This window comes from Dendrobates tinctorius, unplaced genomic scaffold (assembly GCF_039654945.1).
Source record: "Dendrobates tinctorius isolate UK_male_01 unplaced genomic scaffold, ASM3965494v1 ptg000046l, whole genome shotgun sequence".
NCBI lineage: Eukaryota > Metazoa > Chordata > Amphibia > Anura > Dendrobatidae > Dendrobates > Dendrobates tinctorius.
The window spans coordinates 82,876,761-82,901,398 of record NW_027361714.1 but is presented as its reverse complement, the minus strand read 5'-3'; the positions used below and the strand labels follow the sequence as shown (position 1 = coordinate 82,901,398).

General features: G+C 44.8%; 1 protein-coding gene across 2 annotated transcripts in view; it reads right to left on the bottom strand.

The window, feature by feature from the left end:
• The window catches only part of PDSS2 (decaprenyl diphosphate synthase subunit 2), a 353,108-nt gene extending 351,977 nt beyond the window's left edge, over positions 1-1,131 (bottom strand). The window contains exon 1 of one of the 2 annotated variants that reach the window (XM_073576076.1): positions 962-1,131. In XM_073576076.1, coding sequence (XP_073432177.1) covers positions 962-1,041 — 80 coding nt within the window. In that variant the 5' untranslated portion in view covers positions 1,042-1,131. Of the gene's footprint in view, positions 1-912 lie in introns of both variants that reach the window. The other variant, XM_073576077.1, reaches the window with a different exon arrangement.
• Positions 1,132-24,638: the final 23,507 nt, after the last annotated feature.

The window sequence follows — 24,638 nt, the reverse complement described above, 5'->3', positions numbered from 1 at the left end:
ACAGGGCAGGCTCACCGCCATGTAACCTGTGTGAGGCCATGTGTGTACAGGAGACAGGGCAGGCTCACGGCCATGTAACCTGTGTGAGGCCATGTGTGTACAGGAGACAAGGCAGGCTCACCGCCATGTAATCTTTGTACGAGGCCATGTGTGTACAGGAGACAGGGCAGGCTCACGGCCATGTAACCTGTGTACGAGGCCATGTGTGTACAGGAGACAGGGCAGGCTCACGGCCATGTAACCTGTGTATGAGGCCATGTGTGTACAGGAGATAGGGCAGGCTCACGGCCATGTAACCTGCGTACGAGGCCATGTGTGTACAGGAGACAGGGCAGGCTCACGGCCATGTAACCTGTGTGAGGCCATGTGTGTACAGGAGACAGGGCAGGCTCACGGCCATGTAACCTGTGTGAGGCCATGTGTGTACAGGAGACAGGGCAGGCTCACCGCCATGTAACCTGTGTACGAGGCCATGTGTACAGGAGACAGGGCAGGCTCACGGCCATGTAACCTGTGTACGAGGCCATGTGTACAGGAGACAGGGCAGGCTCACGGCCATGTAACCTGTGTACGAGGCTCACAGCCATGACTATGAAGGTCACAGTTCACCAGCACCACATGCAGGAGGCCAGTACCATGCAGCGAGTGTACAGACATGGGAACTGGGCAGATTCGGGAGAAGTTCCACAATCCACATCACTCAATCCCTCTGCACTTTCACCATAGGCACGCCGCCCCTGTACACACTACGCAGACACACCGCCAAAGAGGTTAACAAGTAGCTGGAAGGAACGGGAGAGTCTTATTTTATTACACCGCAGATAACAGAAAGCCCGCAGACACGTGACACACTCTCCGAACAAACCGGACACTCGCGGCAACCGGCTTCTGTTACACGTGAACTATACTCACCGCGCATGCGCTTGGAGAATACGTAGTAACGCGAGATTGATTAGCTCACCACATGTCTTCCCGCCGGAGGACGCGGGATTTCTTGGACCATGCGCAGTAGAGGTCTCTCCACGAGAATTCCTTGGTCATGCGCAGTTAAACAGCCACAGATAGAAGAACGGCAGCGGAATGAGGAAAGGCGGGGAGGGGAGGTTGTGTCCGATAAGAGAAGGAACGTCTGGGCTGTAGGGCATAGGCTGTGAGTTAGGGCGTTGGTTATAACGGTGGGCATAGGCTATAAGGTAGGGCATAGGTTACAGGGCACCAGCTGATGTGTTGTGAATTTTATTTTTGTTGCTATTTTTTTAGGGTCAAAAAATAAGAAAAAGCTTGTTTTTCATTTTTTTTGTAGGAAATGTCTGTGGTTGAATAATCCATGAGCTGCTAGAATTTCCCAGGTTCAGTCTTGTATTTTCACTCATCTGACTTTTACTAATTGGATTTTTTTTTTTTCATTTTTTATTTTTATCTCAGTAAGGAATTGACCCTGCTTGCTTGTTCTGTGTGCTGCCAGGCCAAAATATTCCAGTATATAGTCCTAATCACGGCCTCCTCTAAAGCCCGGCCACGCACGAGTACCAACATGGAAGCCATGGGCACCTTCATCAGGCCCTCATCTGCTAGGGGCACCTTGTCATGTGGTGAGGAAGCATGTGCAGGATGCCCAGGCGGAGCCAAACAGGCCTGTTTCACACTTCAGTTTTTTGTGTCAGTTGCAATCCGCCAAAAAGGTGGAAAGTGGATCCGTCCCAAAGTGATGTGAACGGATGCCACCGGAGCCGTTTTTTTTACGAAGAATTTTAACCCCTTAATGACTGCCGATACGCCTTTTAACAGCGGTCGCTATGGGTACTTAAACCACAGCACCGTGGAGAAAGGAAACAGCGCCCCTCACAGTCGGATTTTCTCCGGGGTCTCGGTGGAGAACATGATTCGGGTCGGTATTTACCGACTCCAGGGTTGCGATCGCCGTTATTAACCCTATAACGGCGACCGTAAAAAAAAACAACGCGATTTTATATTTAGTTTCTCTCCCCTCTGATGTGATCGAGGGGAGACAAAAGGGGTCCCTGGGTCCTCCGATTCCCCCCCCGGTACGTTTTTGATTCCCCCCGCATTCCTGGCCCCCCTCCTTCCTCCTGTCCTGGCCTTCCTCCTTCCTCGGTAGAAAGAAAATGGCGGGCACATGCGCAGTGCGCCCGCCAAGATCTGCCTTACTGCAGGCAGCCGAGACCCTGGAGAACATCATCCGGGTCGGTATTTACCGACCCCAGGGTTGCGATCGCCGTTATTAACCCTATAACGGCGACCGCAACCAAAAAAAAACGTGATTTTATATTTAGTTTCTCTCCCCTCTGATGTGATCGAGGGGAGAGAAAAGTGGTCCCCGGGTCCTCCGATCCCCCCGGTACCTTTTCGATTCCCCCCCTGCACTCCTGGCCCCCCTCCTTCCTCGGCAGAAAGAAAATGGGCGCATGCGCAGTGCGCCCGGCAAGATCTGCCTGACTGTACCCAGCAACCAGTGAGAATTTTCTCATTGGTTGCTGGGTTTTGATCACTGATAGACCCTATCACAGTGATCATAGCCCCCAATATTTGTAAATATGGCAGCACTTGGGCTGTGCTGTCTCTCTTCTCTACTTGTAGTTGTTCTGGGAGAGAAGAGAGATAAACTACAGCTCAAGTGCTGCCCTGTCAGCAAAGTGAAATCTGATTTTGCTGCGTCCGCAGCGTCATAAAAATCAGATTACCCCTCCAAATCCCCCACATCCCCATCCCCATTGTCAGGGGATAATAAAAAAAAAAAATTTTTAGGGTTAGGGCTATACGTGCTAGGGTTAGGGTTAGTGCTGGGTTAGGGTTATACGTGCTACCAGGGTTAGGGCTATACGTGCTAGTTATACGTGCTACCAGGGTTAGGGTTATACGTGCTACTAGGATTAGGGTATACGTGCCTCTAGGGTTAGGGTATACGTGCTACTAGGGTTAGGGTATACGTGCTACTAGGGTTAGGGTTACACATATTAGGGTTAGGAGGAAAAAAAGGGTTAGATTAGAGTTAGTATTCATTAGGCAGAGAAATAAAATGGCGCAGAAAACGTACAGCGCGGAGCTAGCTTACAGCCTGCTTTGCTCCGGCAGTGAAACAGAATCTGCCTCTGAAGCTGAGCAGCTTTCTGACAGTGACGACGACTCTTCCTCCACGGGATCCCTCAGCCCGATGGTAGCGGAGTCGGTCGTCACTGCTGAAGCTTCAGAGGCAGGGCCAAGTACCACAGTCCCCCCATCGCTGTGGTATAATGACACCTCATTTTCCCCTCAAATTCCCCCTTTTTCTGCTGTCCCTGGAATAACAGTTGATGTCACTAATTTTACCCCCATTGATTATTTCCAAATTTTCATTAGCCCCGAAGTCCTAGAATTGATCGTCCACCAGACAAACCTATATGCCCGACAATATATTTCCCAAAAACCCACTGCCTTTCATTCCTGTTCCTGGATGCCCACCAATGTCCCTGAAATAAAAAAATTTTTAGGCCTTACCCTGAATATGGGTTTAGTAAAAAAAACCCTCACTCCGCTCTTACTGGGCAACAAAAGCTGTCCACAGCACCCATGTATTTGCAGCTGTCATGTCCCGAGTTCGTTATGAAGCCCTGATGAGATTCCTCCACTTCAGTGACAATTCCCAAGTCCCCCCAAGAACTGACCCCAATTATGATCGGCTAAATAAATTGAGACCCCTAATTTCCCTTCTGCAAAATTTATTTCTAAATTCCTATACCCCAGAGAAAAATGTGGCAGTCGACGAGTCCTTGATGAGCTACAAGGGCCGTCTGTCATTCCGCCAATTTATCCCCTCCAAGCGTGCCAAATACGGCATAAAATTATACAAAACTTGTGAGAGCTCATCAGGGTACACTTCCACCTTCCTAATTTATGAAGGTAGGGACCGCCAAATAAACCCTCCAAACTGCCCCCAGACAATTGGCATCCCAGGCAAAATTGTCTGGGAGCTAATGACACCCTTTCTAAATCAAGGGTACCATGTATATATGGACAATTATTATACAAGCGTCCCTCTATATAAATACCTCCACTCTGCAAATACAGGGGCCTGTGGGACAATCAGGAAAAATAGAGTGGGGTTTCCGTCACAGTTGGTGTCCAGGCGTTTGGAGCAGGGGGCGTCTTTCTCACTTGCAAATGACCAACTCCTTGCAGTGAAGTGGAAGGACAGGAAGGACGTTTACATGCTTACCACACTGCATGCGGACACCACTGTGACGGTCAGAGAGAGGGGTGCCACCAGGGACAAGGAAAAACCGGTCTGTGTCACAGAATATAAGTTTATGGGTGGCGTTGACTTATCAGACCAGGTTCTGCAACCTTACCTGGTCAAGCGGAAGACCAGGGCCTGGTACAAAAAGGTGGCCATCTACCTTATTCAAACTGCCACATACAACAGTTTCGTACTATATAAAAAAGCCCAAGGACCCCTTACATTCCTCCAGTTTCAGGAAAAAATTGTTGAGGGCCTCCTGTTTCAGTCAATGGCACCGGGGGAAGCCTTTCAGTCTGAGGATTCCCGGAGACTTGCAGAGCGCCATTTTCCACACCCTGTCCCTGTCATGCCCACCCAAAGGTATCCTCAAAAACGATGCCGGGTTTGCAGGAAGCATGGCAAACGGAGTGATTCCCGGTACTACTGCCCCACATGCCCATCCCAACCAGGCCTTTGTATCTCCCCCTGCTTTGAGACCTACCACACCACCCACAATTATTAGTTTTTTTATATAAGTTTTATTTTCTGCTTATTGGCCTCAGTAGAGTAATTTGGAACAAGTAATAGAGAAATTTTCATTAGTAGTCCCCTTTTACCCCATTCCACAATTCCAACATTTGATCAATCCCATACCAAACTACTATTCCAACAAATTCTCATCCACGTACCCACATCTGAACAACCCAGAGTGTGGACCCCACAAATGTTCTTGAAAAGTCAGGTCATCTGAAAATTCTAGGGCTTGATCAATCCCATACCAAACTGCTATTCCAACAAATTCTCGTCCACGTACCCAGTCTGTACGCTCGAGTGTGGACCCCACAAATGTTCCTGAAAAGTCAAGTCATTTGAAAATTCTAAGACCTGATTACTCACAAACATTTTTTACCATTTACCTAACTTTGACTGTTTTTATGACTGTCTTGCTACACAAAACTTTGGCTTCCATTTATATTACTTATATTTATGTTGGTGATTCGGGCATAATCATTTTATTGGAGGATTTCTAAAAATGAGGAAGTTCCGTACTTATACACTATGGACTTTACCGTAAGGTTCTTGCCGAACCTCTGGTACCAGACAATACAGATTCTGTAGGGGATTGATTGTTTTGTGCATATAGCGGTTCTGACCTTGGCGGGTGGGAGCTTGCTATGGTGCACCACGTCTATTGGCACATTCGTCTCTCATATAGGGGTTGATGGAGCTAAAAGGACGCTGTACGACCGGTCCCTGAAAGTCTGTGCAATTCTAGTGCAGCTGGTGTTCTTTCATCTTTGGAACAAACTCAGCTTTGCCACATAGTTGGCTGCATTTTCCTCCACATTTTGCCCTTCATTCCATACAGTTTTTTCTTCCTGCTACAATTAACGCAAATGTGGGACAGCTGTTTTGTTAGCAAGACCAAGTTTTATAATCAGCCAAAGTACTTTTAGGAGCATGCCTCCCTCTGTGAGTAATAATTCCTGAAAGGATTTTCAAATAAAGTCACATTGTGCCCCTTCCTGTCTGAGCCCTGCAGTTTGTCCAAACAGTCCTTTTTGACTACATATGGGATATCGCCACGCTCATAAGAAAGTGGATAACAAATTGTTGGGTCCACTTTTTGGTGCAATCTCTGACAAAAGTGAGAAATTCAGGTCTAAACCAAGATTTTTGTGGAAAAAATGAACTTTTTCAATATGTCGGCACAATGTTATCAAATTCTGTGTCGTATCTGTGGGTTCAAATTGCTCAATATACCCCTGGATAAAATCTTTGAGGGGTGTAGTTTCCAAAATGGGGTCAGTTTTGGGGGGTTTCTGCTGTTTAGGCACATGTTCAAACCCGACATGGCATCCGGTCTCACAATTTTGAGATTAAAATTGAAACGGTGCTCCTTCCCTTCCTGGCTCTACCGTGCACCCAAACTGAGGTTTACCCCCACATATGGGGTATCAGCATACTCAGGACAAACTGCACAACAACTTTTGGGGTCCAATTCCTCTTGATACCCTTGGTAAAATAAAAAATTGGGGGCAAAAAGATCATTTTGCAAGTGGTCACCGCACATCTAGATAAGTTCCTTAGGGGGTCTAGTTTCCAAAATGGTGTCACTTGTGGGGGGTTTCCACTGTTTAGGCACATCAGAAGCTCTATAAACGCAACATGGCGTCAGATCTCAAATCCAGCCAATTCTGCGTTGGAAAAGTCAAGCGGTGCTCCTTCCGTTCTAATCCCTGCCGTGCGCCCAAAAAGTGGTTTACCCCCACATATGGGGTATCAGCATACTCAGGACAAACTGCACAACAACTTTTGGGGTCCAATTCCTCTTGATACCCTTGGTAAAATAAAAAATTGGGGGCAAAAAGATCATTTTTGTGAAAAAAAATTATCTTTTTGTTTTTACGGCTGTATGTTATAAACTTCTGTGAAGCACTTGGGGGTTGCAAGTGGTCACTGCACATCTAGATAAGTTCCTTAGGGGGTCTAGTTTCCAAAATTGTGTCACTTGTGGGGGGTTTCCGCTGTTTAGGCACATCAGAAGCTCTCTAAACGCAACATGGCATCAGATCTCAAATCCAGCCAATTCTGCATTGGAAAAGTCAAACGGCGCTCCTTCCGTTCCAATCCCTGTTGTGCGCCCAAAAAGTGGTTTACCCCCACATATGTGGTATCAGCGTATTCAGGAGAAATTGCACAATGAATTTTTTTGTTCATTTTCTTTTCTAACACTTGTGAAAATAAAAAAAATTGGTTCAAAAGTAATTTTTTTGGAAAAAAAGTTAAATGTTAATTTTTTCCTTCCACATTGCTTCAGTTCCTGTGAAGCATGAAAAGGGTTAATAAACTTCTTGAATGTGGTTTTGAGCACCTTGAGGGGTCCAGTTTTTAGATTGTTATCACTTTTGGGTGTTTTCTGTCATCTTCACCCCTCAAAATGACTTTAAATATGATGTGGTCTCTAAAAAATATGGTTTTGTTAATTTTTTTGTAAAAATGAAAAATCGCTGTCCAACTTTTAACCCTTATAACTTCCTAACAAAAAAAAATTTGTTTCCAAAATTGTGCTGATGTAAAGTAGACATGTGGGAAATGTTATTTATTAAGAAATTTGTGTGACATATCTCTCTGATTTAAGGGCATAAAAATTTAAAGTTTGAAAATTACAAAATTTAAAAAAATTTCGCCATATTTCATTTTTTTCATAAATAATCACAAGTCATATCGAAGAAATTTTACCATTAACATGAAGTACAATATGTGACGAAAAAACAATCTCAGAATCAGCGGGATCCGTTAAAGCGTTCCAGAGTTATAGCCTCATAAAGAGACAGTGGTCAGAATTGTAAAAATTGGTCTGGTCATTAAGCTGCAAATTGGCTCTGTCACTAAGGGGTTAAAGGAACCTCTGCCTGGGAAGGAGAGAGAGAGAGAATTTTTTTTTTCTCTGCCAGAAATGATTTCAGGGTTAAATTTCATCCTAACTTCATTCCTCTGGGCATGCGCTCTATAAAAATGCGGATCCTGCAGTACAAAAAAATGTTGCATGGTCCGTCCAGGCATGTCTGCGGATGCAAAAAAATTGACGGATCCGCAAAAAAATGGATCCAACGGATGGCCATCTGTCAAGATCCGCCGGTAATGCAAGTCAATGGGGAAAAAAACGGATCTGCCAAAAAAAATGGCTGATCCGTTTCTTTGCAAAAACGGCAGATTTTGACTGATGGTCAAAAACGGAAGTGTGAAAAAGGCCTTAAAGGGGTTGTCCAGGCTTTTCACATAATCTCAGTGCATATCTGGGCTGCAGAATGATGACAATAAGTAATTTACCTTCTGTCACCATTTTGCAGGGTTTTCTAGATATCACTCTCTTCTGATCAGAACGTCCAAGGGGGTGTGTGTTCTGGCATTGAAATGAGAACTGGTCGTTTCCTCCTACAAGCCCTCCTCACACAGTAACAAATCCTCCCCCTCTAGCAGCCTCAGTGCAGAGAGCAGAACCACACAGCTGCTCCTACGCCAGACACACACTGAACAGTTATCTATGGAAAGTGAAACTCTAGTGAGGAGGGAAAATCGTCCTGTATTCTGGGCCACTCCATGATTACAATACATAACTCACTCATTATCAGTGATTCCTTCCCTCATTGTCCCAGGCTGCTGGCAGTGATGGGGCTCGGCTGCTGGCAGCAGTGAGAACAGACTGTGATGGCCAGTGATGGGGGTCTGCAGCTTCTAATCTGCACAGGGGATGGCAGTCACTGATATAATCTGTTCTGTGACAAAGCCGCAGCAGATTTGGTTCAGTGTATGTGTGAAGCCCCACCAAGCTCCAGTGACCAGCACCACCCACTCATTGGGTGTCATTTATTTTTTTAATTTAAATAAAGCCTTTAAAAAAATGGTGTGGGGTCCCCCCCCATTTTTGACAACCAGCCTTAATTCCATCCTTAACTCTGCTGCCCGACTAATTCACCTCTCTCCTCGCTACTCCTCCGCTTCTCCCCTCTGCAAATCTCTTCACTGGCTCCCACTCCCTCAGCGTATCCAATTCAGATTACTAAGGCTAGTTTCACACTAGCGTATGGAGGAGCTACAGATGGCTGCAGGCTTCCTCCGTGAAGCTCCGCCTCTGTCGGCATGCGGCCTGCATACCCTATCTTTAGCATTAGGTACGCAGGCCGTGCAGATGCCTCCGCTTGCGTCTTTTTGACGGTGCGGTGAGCGCACCAAAATGCAACATGCGTTTGGAGCAGGTTGCTGCACCGTCAAAAAGACGCATGCGGAGGCATCTGCATTCATCGGCACAGCCTGCATACCTAATGCTAAAGGTAGGGTACGCAGGCCGCATGCTGACAGGCGGAGCTGACCAGAGGAGGTGTGGCCGGGGGCGGAGCTTCACAGAGGAAGTGTGAAACTAACCTAATACTGACCTAGAAGGCCATCTATAACCTGTCTCCTCCATGTATCTCTGAACTAATCTCCCGATATCTTCTCTCACGTAATCTCTGATCCTCCTAAGAATTCCTCTCCTCCACACTTATTTGCTCCTCACCCAACCGCCTCCAAGACCTCTCCCGAAGAGCACCCATCCTCTGGAATTCCTTGCTCCAACACGTCTGGCTATCAACCACACTCAGATCCTTGAGACGGAACCTGAAAACCCATCTCTTCTGGAAAGCCTACAGCCTGCAATGATCCCCGCGGCCTCCTCCCCACTACTAGAGCTACCGCCTCACCAACACGAGCTGCTGCAACCCACCAACCTACTGTCTCCTTCCCCACCATCCTGTAGAATGTCAGCACGCAAGGGCAGGGTCCTCTCTCCTCTCTATATCAGTCTGTGATTGTTAGTTTGTTTACTGTAAGTGATATCTGTAATTTGTATGTAACCCCTTCTCATGTACAGCACCATGGAATCAAATCAATGGTTCTATATAAATAAATAATAACCAGCCTTGCTAAAGCAAACAGCTGGGGGCTGGTATTCTCAGGCTGGTATGGGGCCATGGATACTTATCCCCCCCAGCCTAAAAATTGCAGCAAAAAAGGTTCTTTTTTTTTAATTTGTTTATTAACCAAGAAAGAGAAACCACATGTACATTTATGCATACACCAAAATAATACGCATGCATTTTGCCAAAATAATTGTGAGTGAATAGCAATTCACACATTAAATTGTTTATACAATTTAGTTTCACAAGTCTATGAGTTATTGCTTATATCAGGGTTCCCCAACTCCAGTCCTCAAGGCTCACCAACAGATCATGTTTTCAGGATTTCCTTTGTATTGCACAGGTGAAGCACTTATCACCTGAGCAATACAAAGGAAATCCTGAAAACATGATCTGTTGGTGAGCCTTGAGGACTGGAGTTGGGGAACCCTGGCTTAGATAATGAATTATTAAACATGTGAACAGAAGCATTGTCAAGCTCTGTCTTTGAAAGTACATATCACAAAAGCACTACCAATCTAATTAACCCCTTCCTGACATCCGACATACTATCCCGTCCACGGTACCCGGGCCCGTATGACCGTGGACGGGATAGTACGTCTACCGCGATCAGCGGCGCCCACGTGGTGAGCGCCGCTGATCGCGGCCGGGTGTCAGCTGATTATCACAGCTGACACCCGGCACAATGTGTCAGGGGCGGTCACGGACCGCCCCCGACACGTTAACCCCTTGCACACCGCGATCAAACACGATCGCGGTGTACCGGGGGTTAAAGGGAAGCATCGGCAGGGAGGGGGCTCCCTCCGTGCTTCCCTGAGCCCCCCACTGCAGCGCAATGTGCAGCGCTGCTGCGGGGGGCTCCTTTCCTCCAGGCCCCCGAATCCAAGATGGCGACGGGGGCCTTCGGGGGCCTGCAGGAAGCTGGCTTCCTCAGTGCCTGCAAAGCGCAGGCATGAGGAAGCCTTCTGCAGTGCCTGTGTCAGATCGCTGATCTGTCACAGTGATCTGTGATGTGACAGATCAGAGATCTGTCACAGGACAGTGATGTCCCACCGGGGACTATTTAATAAAGTAAAAAAAAAAATAAAAAAAAGTGTAAAAATAATTAAAAAAAAATCGCCAAATATATTAGAAAAAAAAAAAAAATTCCCCCAATAAATCCATTTTTTGGAAATAATAAAAAAAAAAACAATAAAAGTACACATATTAGGTATCGCCGCGTCAGTAACGACCCGCCCTATAAAACTGTGCCATTAGTTAACCCCTTTAGCGAACCCCTTAAAAAATAAAAATAAAAAACGAAGCAAAAATAATGATTTATTATCATACCGCCAAACAAAAAGTGTAATAACGCGCGATCAAAAAGACGCATATAAATATCCATGGTACCGCTGAAAACGTCATCTTGTCCCGCAAAAAACGAGCTGCCACACAGCATCATCAGCGAAAAAATAAAAAAGTTATAGCTCGCTGAATAAAGCGATGCAAAAATAATTATTTTTTATATAAAATAGTTTTCATTGCATAAAACCGACAAAAACATAAAAAACGACTTAAATGAGGTATCGCTGTAACCGTACTGACCAGAAGAATAAAACCACTTTATCAATTTTACCGCACGCGGAACGGTGTAAACGCACCCCCCCAAAAGAAATTCATGAAACGCTGGTTTTTGTTCATTCTGCGTCCCAAAAATCGGAATAAAAAGTGATCAAAAAATTCCAGGTGCCCGAAAATGGTACCAATAAAAACGTCAACTCGTCCCGCAAAAAATAAGACCTCACATGACTTGGTGGGTCAAAATACGGAAAAATTATAGCTCTCAATATGTGGTGATGCAAAAACTATTTTTACAATAAAAAGCGTCTTTTAGCGTGTGACAGCTGCCAAACATAAAAACCGCCATAAATAGTAAATCAAACCCCCCGTTATCACCCCCTTAGTTAGGGAAAAATAATAAAATAAAAAAAATGTATTTATTTCCATTTTTCCATTAGGGTTAGGGTTAGGGCTAGGGGTGTGTTGGGGTAGGGTTAGGGCTAGGGTTAGGGTAGGGCTAGGGTTAGGGCTAGGGTTAGGGCTAGGGCTAGGGTTAGGGTTAGGGGCGTGTTGGGGTTCGGGTTGGAGTTAGAATTGGGGGTTTCCACTGTTTGGGCACATCAGGGGCTCTCCAAATGCAACATGGTGTCTGATCTCAATTCCAGCCAATTCTGAGTTGAAAAAGTCAAATGGTGCTCCTTCCCTTCCAAGCTCTGCTATGCGCCCAAACAGTGTTTTACCCCCACATGTAGGGTATCAGCCTACTCATGACAAATTGCAAAACAATTTTTGGGGTCCAATTTCTCCTGTTACCCTTAGGAAAATAAAAAATTGGGGGCAAAAATATCATTTTTGTGGAAAAAAATGATTTTTTTATTTTCACGTCAGAGTGTTATAAACTTCTGTGAAGCACTTGGGGGTTCAAAGTGCTCACCACACATCTAGATAAGTTCCGTGGGGGGTCTAGTGTCCAAAATGGGGTCACTTGTGGGGAGTTTCAATAGTTTAGGTACATCAGGGGCTCTCCAAACGCACATGACACCCGCAGACCATTCCATCAAAGTCTGCATTCCAAAACGTCACTGCTTCCCTTCCGAGCCCCGACGTGTGTCCATACAGTAGTTTTCTCCCACATATGGGGTGTCAGCATACTCAGGACAAATTGGACAACAACTTTTGGGGGTCCAATTTCTCCTGTTACCCTTGGGAAAATGAAAAAATTGGGGACTAATTGATCATGTTTGTGGAAAAAAATACGATTTTTTTATTTTCATGCCCGGGCATTATAAACTTCTGTGAAGCCCTTGGGGGTTCAAAGCGCTCACCACACATCTAGATAAGTTCCTTAGGGGGTCTCGTTTCCAAAATGGGGTCACTTGTGGGGGTTTCCACTGTTTAGGTACATTAGGGGCTCTCCAAAGGCAACATGACACCCGCAGACCATTCCATCAAAGTCTGCATTCCAAAACGTCACTACTTCCCTTCCGAGCCCTGACGTGTGTCCACACAGTAGTTTTATCCCACATATGGGGTGTCAGCGTACTCAGGACAAATTGGACAACTTTTGGGGTTCAATTTCTCCTGTTACCCTTGGGAAAATAAAAAAATTGGGGGCTAATTGATCATGTTTGTGGAAAAAATACGATTTTTTTATTTTCATGCCCTGGCATTATAAACTTCTGTGAAGCCCTTGGGGGTTCAAAGTGCTCACCACACATCTAGATAAGTTCCTTGGGGGGTCTAGTTTACAAAATGGTGTCATTTGTGGGGGGTTTCCACTGTTTAGTTACATTAGGGGCTCTCCAAAGGCAACATGACACCCGCAGACCATTCCATCAAAGTCTGCATTCCAAAACGTCACTACTTCCCTTCCGAGCCCCGACGTGTGCCTATACAGTAGTTTTCTCCCACATATGGGGTATCAGCATACTCAGGAGAAATTGGACAACAACTTTTGGGGTCCAATTTCTCCTGGTACCCTTGGGAAAATAAAAAAATGGTGACTAAAAGATCATGTTTGTGGAAAAAATACGAATTTTTTATTTTCACGCCCGGGCGTTGTAAACTTCTGTGAAGCACTGGGGGGTTCAAAGTGCTCACCACACATCTAGATAAGTTCCTTGGGGGGTCTAGTTTACAAAATGGTGTCATTTGTGGGGGGTTTCCACTGTTTAGGTACATTAGGGGCTCTCCAAAGGCAACATGACACCCGCAGACCATTCCATCAAAGTCTGCATTCCAAAACGTCACTACTTCCCTTCCGAGCCCCAACGTGTGCCCATACAGTAGTTTTCTCCCACGTATGGGGTATCAGCATACTCAGGACAAATTGGACAACAACTTTTGGGGTCCAATTTCTCCTGGTACCCTTGGGAAAATAAAAAAATGGTGACTAAAAGATCATGTTTGTGGAAAAAATACAAATTTTTTATTTTCACGCCCGGGCGTTGTAAACTTCTGTGAAGCACTGGGGGGTCAAAGTGCTCACCACACATCTAGATAAGTTCCTTAGGGGGTCTAGTCTCCAAAATGGTGTCATTTGTGGGGGGGTTCCACTGTTTTGGTACATCAGGAGTTTTCCAAACGCGACATGGTGTCCGATCTCAATTCCAGCCAAAAACGTCAAATGGCGCTGCTTCCCTTCCGAGCTCTGCCATGCGCCCAAATAGTGGTTTACCCCCACATGTGGGGTATCAGCGTACTCAGGACAAATTGCACAATAACTTTTAGGGTCCTGTTACCCTTGGAAAAATAAGATTTGAGGGTGAAAAGATCATTTTTGTGGAAAAAATATGATTTTTTAATTGTATGGCTTTATGTTATAAACTTCTGTGAAGCCCATGGGGGTTCAAAGTTCTCACCACACATCTAGATAAGTTCCTTAGGGGGTCTAGTTTCCAAAATGGTGTCATTTGTGGGGGGTTTCCACTGTTTTGGTGCATCAGGAGTTTTCCAAACGCGACATGGTGTCCGATCTCAATTCCAGCCAAAAACGTCAAATGGCGCTGCTTCCCTTCCGAGCTCTGCCATGCGCCCAAATAGTGGTTTACCCCCACATGTGGGGTATCAGCGTACTCAGGACAAATTGCACAATAACTTTTAGGGTCCTGTTACCCTTGGAAAAATAAGAATTGAGGGTGAAAAGATCATTTTTTGGAAAAAATATGATTTTTTAATTGTATGGCTTTATGTTATAAACTTCTGTGAAGCCCATGGGGGTTCAAAGTTCTCACCACACATCTAGATAAGTTCCTTAGGGGGTCTAGTTTCCAAAATGGTGTCATTTGTGGGGGGTTTCCACTGTTTAGGTACATCAGGGGTTTTCCAAACGCGACATGGTGTCCGATCTCAATTCCAGCCAAAAACGTCAAATGGCGCTGCTTCCCTTCCGAGCTCTGCCATGCGCCCAAATAGTGGTTTACCCCCACATGTGGGGTATCAGCGTACTCAGGACAAATTGCACAATAACTTTTAGGGTCCTGTTACCCTTGGGAAAATAAAAATTGGGGTGAAAAGATCATTTTTGTGGAAAAAATATGATTTTTTAATTGTACCGCTGTACGTTATAAACTTCTGTAAAGCCCTTGTGGGTTCAAAGTTCTCACCACATATCTAGATAAGTTCCTTGGGGGGTCTAGTTTCCAAAATGGGGTCACTTGTAGGGGGTTTCCACTGTTTAGGTACATCAGGGACTCTCCAAACGTGACATGGCGTCCAATCTGAATTCCAGCCAATTTTGCATTGAAAAAGTCAAACGGCGCTCCTTCCATTCTGAGCTCTGCCATGCGCCGAAACAGTCGTTCCCCCCCACATATCAGGTATCTGCGTACTCAGGACAAATTGCACAATAACTTTTGCAGTTCAATTTCTCCTGTTACCCTTGGTAAAATAAAAAAAATTGAACCTGAAGTATTTTTTTTATGAAAAAAGTTAGATGTTCATTTTTTTTTAAATATTCAAAAAAATTCCTGTGACGCACCTAAAGGGTTAATAAACTTCTTGAATGTGGTTTTGAGCACCTTAAGGGGTGCAGTTTTTAGAATGGTGTCACTTTTGGGTATTTTCTATCATATAGACCCCTCAAAGTGGCTTCAAATGTGATGTGGTCCTAAAAATAAAATGGTGTTGTAAAAATGAGAAATCGCTGGTCAACTTTTAACCCTTATAACTTCCTAACAAAAAAAAATTTTGGTTCCAAAATTGTGCTGATGTAAAGTAAACATGTGGGAAATGTTAGTTATCAAGTTTTTTGTGTGCCGTATCTCTGTGATTTAAGGGCAAAAAAATTCAAAGTTGGAAAATCGCGAAATTTTCAAAATTTTCGCCAAATTTCCGTTTTTCTCACAAATAAACGCAAGTTATTGGAATGAAATTTTACCACTAACATGAAGTACAATATGTCACGAGAAAACAATGTCAGAATCACTGGGATCCATGGAAGCGTTCCAGAGTTATGACCTCATAAAGGTACAGTGGTCTGAATTGTAAAAATTGGCCCGGTCATGAACGTGCAAACCACCCTTGGGGGTGAAGGGGTTAAACTACAACCTAACACGCTGCCAATACATTATATAATATTAAAAAAAAACAATTGTGATGCCATGAATGCATCTCGATAGATTCCAACTATAACAGTCACGGTCGTACCGAGCCTCCACTCCCCGATATAGTGAGATGAGAGAAATTCCATCCATCCCAGATTTTATCAAATTTCCCCATACAGCCCCTGTTTTGATAAAGTGTTTGCTCATATGGGATGACCGAGTTTACTAGGTCAAACCAGGCTCTGAGGGATGTGACCCTCCAATCCAACATAACGCCAGCACCTTCCTAGCCAAGAAAAGTGTTTCACATAGAAAAATCCTAACATAGTTTCCCCAATTCTCCCTCATCTAGCACACCGAATAAACAAACTGATGGACTAAGAGGAACAGGAATTTGCACTAAGCTTGTTAGCAATGATGTTACTTCAGAGCAGTATGAAAGGACAATGGGGCATCCCCATACCGTATGTACAAAGTTTGCTTCCATTGTATGACACCTCAAACATTACGAGGATTGGAGACGACCCATCCTGAAAAGTCGCGATCTCCTCCCAATCCTCAGCCTGAGCATCAGGAATGAGGCCCTCCCACTATCCCCTAATTGTTGTTATAGCAAAGTCAGTTCCTGCCGACAACATGTACGTGTAAAGAGTAGAGATAAGGGCCTTGGGATTTAAGGATTCCCATTAAAGGGAGAGATGAGATAGCTTGGGTCGTACTTGAATACCGTAAATGCGACAGCTGATCTGAGTTGACGATAACGGAAGAATTTGGATCTAGGGACATTATATTTAAGTTGGATTTGTTCAAAAGATAAGGATATTACCTTCATATAGGTCTTTTATTAAAGAAACACCATGTGAGATCCAAAAGCCAGCGGACGGGTGGTTCAGCAGCATCGGGAAATAGTTATTGTTCCATAGTGGCATTTCAGCAATGCTGCCCTCAAAGCAGATCACTTTTTTGATCTGTCTCCAGACCGACCTCGCTAAACGGAATAGAGGTAACAATCGGGGAGCATTAAGTTTATCTGTTTCTAAAAAACCTAATGGACAGTTAATTTCTGCAGCATGAATGAGATGATGTTCCGAGTTAGGTAGATTATTTTCCGGCATCCACTTACTCAAAGTTTTAATTTGTCCTGCCAGATAGTATAAATAAAAATCCGGCAGTGCCGCTCCCCCCATGCGTTTAGACCTCTGTAGAGTGGACAATTTAAGTTTGGGTCTAGATTTTTCCCATATAAAGGACGTGGTCAGGGAGTTAAGACTAGTGAAGATGAATTTAGGAACCAGCACCGCTCTATGCTGGAGGGAGTAACTAAGTTTGGGAAGTAGAATCATTTTAATTAGATTAATATGGCCGGCAACAGATAGGGGAAGTTTACTCCATGAGGCGAATTTGAGTTTGACCAGTTCCAGATATTAAGTTGTAGGTCAAGATCACTGCTTTTAGATATATTAATTCCTGAATATTTAAAGTGAGAAACTAGGGGCAAAGGGGACAGAGAGCTAAGATGGGTCGCAGCGCCATGAGAGCGGACTTGTTCCAGTTAATATATAGTCCGGAGTGTTTACTAAATTTATCTATGGTAGTAATCACATGTGGCAGCGTCTCGTCCGCTTTATCCATAAGCACCACCATGTCGTCAGCGTATAAACCAATAGTATCTAGACGATCTGCTATTTTTATACCTCTAATATTCGGAGAGGCCCTCATACGTATTGCTAGCGCTTCTATAGCGAGGGCAAAGAGGGCCGGGAACAGGGGGCAACCCTGGCGCGTTCCCCTAGAAAGAGAAAAGGATTCTGATGTGGAGCTATTTATAACTATACGAGCTTTAGGTTTTGCGTATATTACACCAATCCATTTTAGAAATTTAGCACCAAAGCCATATCTTTGTAAACATGCAAACAAGAATGGCCATTCAAGGGAATCAAAGGCTTTAGCTGCGTCCAGCGACGCCAGGGCCCAATTATTATCTGGTACCAGGGAGCTATATTGAAAAGATGCATCTCTGGCGCTTTGCCCGGCTCTTCCAACCTGCCCTGTAGCGGTGGCAAGTGAGGTTGATGTAGGGAATTCTATAAGACGCCTATCCATTATTAATCCTATAGTTGTATTGTAAATACACAGCAAGTATAAAGTCCTTTATTTGAAATAAAAACAAAACACAACTTTTCCTTTTTTATTTTTATATTTTATTTAAAAATCACAAATACAGTTATACTCACCTAACACCCATTGCATTTTCCAATGAAGCCCTCGTCTCCTGTACTAAAACAAAAATAAAAAAATTTCCTTCATCTGTTCAACTTTCTGTTCCATGCTGTAATCGATGTCTGGAGGATAATAGTTTCCAACCTGGACAATGCCAAGATGTAACTGTCTAGGCTGAGAACCACTTGGAGAATGAGTTGCTGCGAGCACAGCATCAGTGACCACATCATCAAGGTTATTGTTGGTCACTGAGGCTGCATTCCTAGCTAGGCCACTGAACTATGGAGACCTCAGTACCGTGAGAAAAAGTCAGTGAATTCACCGCAGTTCAGCTTAGAGAGTCGACCGCAGATCACTGTGAGAAATTTAATTCTCCCATTGGTTCTCAGCCTGGATGGTCGCATCTTGGCACCGTCCAGATGGAATACTGTTTATTCCCAGACATGGATTATGGTGTGGGACAGAACGTCGGACAGGTGGCATGGGTGTTAGGTGAGTATAACTGTTTGTTATTTTTAAATAGAAAAGAAAAAGTGTGTTTTGCTTTTATTTGAAATAAATACTTTATACTTGCTGTGTGTTTATTTACCATATAACTGTAGGATTAGTAATGGATAGGTGTCTTATAGACGCCTCTCCAATACTAATCCTTGGGCTTGATATCACCGGACAATACAAAGGTGACATCAACCCCACAAATATGAATCCCACTTACCACCGTCACAGGGCAAGTGGGAAGAGCCGGGCAAAGTGTCAGAATTGGCACGTCTAATAGATGTCTTTTCTTGGAGGCTGCAGGCTGCTATTTTTAGGCTGAGGGGACCAATATCCATGGCCCCTTACCAGCCTGAGAATACCAACCTCCAGTTGCCTGCTTTAGCAAGGCTGGTGGTCAAAAATGGAGGGGGACTCCTCTATTCTGAGGGTAGCGGCCCATAGCTGTCAGTTTTGCCTGGCTGGTTATCAAAAATACAGGGGAACCCACGCCAGTTTTTAATTTATAGCACAGGTGGCGGCTGATGAATACTCATCAGCCACCACCTGCTCTCGTTATCAGTTGAAAACAACTCTCAACATTTTCCTCTGCTAACGGTTGATCGCAGTGTAAGCAGTGGTGAATAATGCAAGCTGTCTTCAGCACCTGGCGCCGGGGAACAGTGAGAACAATACTGCTGTTCCCAGGCACCGGTATGTGTGGTACTGATGTAGCACACATTTGCTACATGTATGCCACACATAGACACTATCTCCAGTACCGGAAATATCGGTGTGAAAAATCCCTAAGGATTAGTTTCTGAGCCCCCTTTGCACACCCCAACCCACTCCATGATGGTTTTATTTGGTATGGAGCATAAAGAGGTTAAATGCTGTTCTGTTCCCTTGAATCCTGGAGGCTAAACGCCTCTCAAATCAGTGTATGTTCACATGATGTTTGAGATGCTGAGGGGGATTTTTTCAGCATTTTTTTGTTTTTTTACCACATTTTTGGTATATAAAAAGCCACACTGCAAATACCTTGAGTAATCCATTTGGCATTATATTCCTATGCGTCTAAGATCATGGTGATGTCAGTTTTCTACTGCACAGTAAATACAAGTTTCCAGCCAAAACCAAGAAGGGAATTTTTCCAAGCTATCTTCATAATTTTCCTCAAATGAAAAGTGGCACACTTTAATCTACAGCATATTTGCATAAAAAACATTGTTGGTAGTTACATGGAAGGGTTTGTAGCCTGGCAGCTTTTGACAGGTCTGTCCTAAGGAAAAGCAAATTGTACAAATTGTTCATTTTTTGACTGCTCCTAATTCTCCAAATTTGAGGAAAAGCAAGTGCTGTTTAATAAATTTGGCACAATATCCTCCAAAAAGCTTTAGTCTAAGGCTACTTTCAGACTTCAGTTTGTAAGCATCAGGCGCGATGCGGCGAAAAATGTAAAAGCCGGCACCGGTTGCCACCGGATCCGGCTTTTCCCCCATAGACTAGCATTATCGCCGCATTGCGCCTGATGGCCATGCGGCGTGTCCGGCTTTTGCCGGAAACGGCAAAAAATGCCTGTCCGGCGTCTGCAAAAAACGTTCCCTGCAACGTTTTTTTGACAGCGCCGGACCGCTTTTTTCCACTGCGCATGCCCGAAGTCTCTCTCGCCCTCTCCCTCTCCTGCACCGTCTCCGGCCTCAACAGATGATCCGGCGGGCTGCGGCTTCTACCGGATCAGGTTTGACAACTTTTCGCCGCAGCCCGCCGGATTTAAAAATCTGAAGTCTGAAAGTAGCCTAACATTGCTGTATGAAACATAAATATTAATAGTTTCCCTTTCATACAACGCCTGGCAAAAATTATGGAATCACTAGCCTTGGAGGATGTTCATTCAGTTGTTTAATTTTGTAGAAAAAAAGCAGATCACAGACATGGACAAAACTAAAGTCAAGTCAAATGGCAACTTTCTGGCTTTAAGAAACACTAAAAGAAATCAAGAACAAAAAATGTGGTAGTCAGTAATGGTTAATTTTTAAACCAAGCATAAGGGAAAAATTATGGAATCACTCAATTCTGAGGGAAAAAATTATGGAATCATGAAAACCAAACCAACAAAAAAACACTCCCAACACATCACTAGTATTTTGTTGCACCACCTCTGGCTTTTATAACAGCTTGCAGTCTCTGAGGCATGGACTTAGGCTGGTTTCACATTTGCGGTTGTGTCCGCAGCGTTTTTGCCACATACTTCTGCATACCGTCGTGTTTTCCTACCTTTAACATTGTGGACGCAGGTACATGCGTTTGTATGCTTTTCACCACGTTTGACTGCGCATGCGTCGTTTCGGCTTGTGTGGTTGGTGTACTAATGCAACATGTTGCAATTTTGGAGGCGGCAATTTGCCGCCGCCTTATGCATGCGGCGGCTTGCCGAAGGGATGCGTCGAAACAATGCATGACAGTCTATGATAACGCATGCTTTCGCAAGCACATGCGTCTGCTAGCGTTTTAGAACGCATGTGTTTTTCCAGAGTAAACCTGTCTAGACACTGATTAGCCACCCCCCCCCACAAAGATAAGAAGAGGGAGTGGGCATTGGCAGTCCACTAAGCTACAGACTGGGAACAAGACTAGAAGCTCTGCAGCTTTGAAGATTCTTGTCTCTTTTTTTTTTTTTTTTCAGCATTTATAATGTCTTCATCTTCTGAGGAGCACCCTGGCCCTGAACGTGCTGGACAGGAAAGTGAAGTGAGTACATTCCCTACTGATTGGTAAGTATTCTCTGTCACATATACACATGTGGCAAAATCTTTTTTTTTTCCTTTTTCAGAACAGTTCTTCCACTTCAGCGGAGACAGAGCAGGAGCAAGTATACTTGACTGATTGTACTCTGTTTTTTTTTTCCTGACTGTGCTATTATTGCCTGTTTTTTATTTATTCACTTTGCATCTTTCTTACCTTTTTTGTCTTGACTACTATGCCTTTTTTCTTGATTTTACTTATTCTTGTCTGTTTTTTGTATCTCTTGTTTTCTTTCTTTTTCTTATCTTTACAACATTAATGTCTTTCTTTCTTTTCTAGGTTCCACATCGGGAGGAAGATGACATAGACAATGACCTCCTAATTACACTGATCCTGGAGCGAGTCCCGTTGTGTGACACCCGGGTTCAGCAGCACTCGGACAACGTGGTGATCCGGTGGCTGTGGAATGAGGTGGCCCAAGCGATGCTGGATGGGACAACGCCCCGCCACGGGTCCACAAGGCATTTCGTAAGTATTTCAATGTTGTGTGATGCGGCAGTGACCTTGGCCAGGATCACACAACTGTGTGTGATGCGATAAACTCCTGCGAGTTTCTCGCATCACACACAGTTGTGTGATCCCGGCCGAAAGTGCATTGTCTAACAATTTTTTTCTTTTTTTCATAGTGCACAAAGTCAGAACACGTTGGGGTTCGATGAAGGATCGCTTTAACAAGGACCTTAGTCTAGAGAGCCAGGCTCGCATGCTAGTGTTTTTGAGACCGGTCCTTGTCCAGAGAACGTAAGTATTTTTGTGGTGTATTGGATTGTGCTGTATTGCCTATTCTGTATTTTTCTATTCCACAGGAGTTGGCGCTTTTACTATTGTAAATGTTTGGTACTAATGTTTTTCTTTTCTTTTCACAGCACCTGGAGCAGCACCCTTGAGCCTGGATCTGGAGCGGTCCTTCATCGAACAGCCACGGACTCGTCCCAGCCATCCACCAGCGAAGCAGCAAGTGGGCCGGCAACACAGACTGAAGACCAGGAAGCTGGTCCATTAGGTGTTCCCCTGTCCCAGGTCTCTGCCATTGGTTTTTTGGGGTATTCCCGCCAGCGGGAGAAGGCCTCGAACAGGACACTCATGCCCGAGTTCATGCACTTGAGCTCGATCTTCCTTGATGGCCTCAAGGCGCTGGGAGACAGACTGGAAAGTGGTTTCAACCATATGAAGACACTTATCCAGGGTGTCAACCGAAGCCTTGATCATCTGAAAGCCAACCTCCAGAGGCCAGCACATCATTGTTTTAATCAAATAGGACAGGGCATGTCGGTACACCTTACTCCTGATCTCCAGCTCAATGTCATGCAGGCCTGCAATGCTGCTTACGTGCAGGCTATGCAGCAGACTCGGTATTTGCAGCAGTCAGTGGTGGAATTTCCACCTGTGCCAACACTGACTCGCTTGACCTCAATACTGAGTTCTGCTGTATACCACTGCACGGCCACCACCATTCTAAGCACTGCTGGACAACACTACGGCGCCACCACCATGTTGAGTGCTGCTGCACAGTCCACCGCCACCACCATGCAGAATGCTGCTCCTGAATGGACCTCCACCACCACCAACGACATGCCGCAGCCAGCGGACCCTGGCAGGACATCCACCACCAGCATGCAGCAGCAGCAACTGGACCCTGGCAGGCCGTCCACCATCACCAGGCCGCAGCAGCACCAGGATCCTGCCAGGATGTCTACCAGGCTGCAGCAGCAGCACCAGGAACCTGCCATGCCGTCCACCAGCACCATGCCGCCACAAGAAACAACGCCAATGCTCCCCAGAAGACAGCACCGCAGAACACAGGACAGAGAGCGCAAGAAAAAAGCAACGGACTCTCGCACTCCCTGCCCCCTCACCTCCCAATGTGTCTGTGATGTCCGGTTTGTCTCTATCTTCCAGTGTGTCTCTCCCATCCCATGCCTCCCATCCCTGACTCCACTAGTTTCAGCGCCCCTTCCCCTGCGTCGTCTTTACCCACTCAGTCGTCCCAGCTCAGCACCCCCCAGTTCCGTCACTTTACCCCGTCACCGCAGTTATTTTTTTTTTTTTTGTAAATAAATAAATTTGAGGTTTTTTGCCCCCACTACTGTTTGGTTCTTTGTGTATTTCGCCGTCAGTAACACACACCGTGCGCCGACTAAACACACTGCGCCGTACACTTTGTGTATTTGACACCACATAGCTCCAGGAGTGACACAACTTGAACACTGCAGCTTTGCTTCTTGTGTTTGTCATGGAGTTATGAATTGTCAAAAACAAATATGACTTGTATTTTGTCCAGCATCTCTTCAGTCTGCGTAATCTATTGGACACAGACTGAAGAGAAGATGGAGGTAATACAAGGCATATCTATACTCACCTGCCTAGTTGTCAGAAATAGTGAATTCCGGATGCATAAAACCCAGCATCCTGAATTAACTATTTTTGACACCTGGCCTGGTGAGTATAGATATGCTTGTATTACCTCCATCGTCTCTTCAGTCAGCGTCCAATAAATACTGCAGAAGAGACGCTGGATCGAATGACGTCACCTACCATAGCACTGACATCATAAGTGGATTTGAGAGGAAAGACATAGGAGACTCGGTACAGGTCGCAATACAGGTTTTTTATTTACACCAAACCTTAGGAACATTTTAACATTACAGGTACAGACACAAACACAACAGAACATTTTATTAAACCATTTCATCTTGCCATGCCACACGTCCCATATCGGAAACAAAGTTGGCAGAAAATTTGCCCCTCATTTGGACAACTTCAACTGTTGACCGCAGAGGTTGATGATGGTAATCTGGCAATGGGTTTGAAACCGGTTCATCAAATTCAATGTTGGGTTGCTCTTTAGCCATTACAGTATGTAGTTATGCAGAACCACACAGGTTTTGACCACCTCATCGACTGTCTCCATTTTTAGATTAATGGCAGTTCCAAGAATGCGCCATTTGGAGACAAGAATCCCAAAGGTACACTCAACAGTTCTTCGTGCCCTAGTCAGTCTGTAGTTAAAAAAATGTTTGTGTGGTTCAAGTCCTGACTGGAGTAAGGTTTCAGCAGGTTTTCACACATCTGAAAGGCCTCATTCCCAACCATAACAAATGGCATGGGCAGGCCTTGAGTGTTGGGAAGGGGTCGTGGCAGGGGGAAATCAACATTTTTTCCATACAAGCGTTGGCCTATATCCGAGTTTTTAAAAGTCTGGGAGTCAATGCCACAGCCAAAATCTCCAATGTCCACAGCGATAAAGTGACAGTCCGCATCTGCAATCGCCATGAGCACTACAGAAAAATATTTCTTGTAGTTGAAGTACTCAGATCCAATTCTGGCTGGTTTGGTAATCCGAATGTGTTTTCCTTCCACTGCTTCCAAACAGTTAGGGAA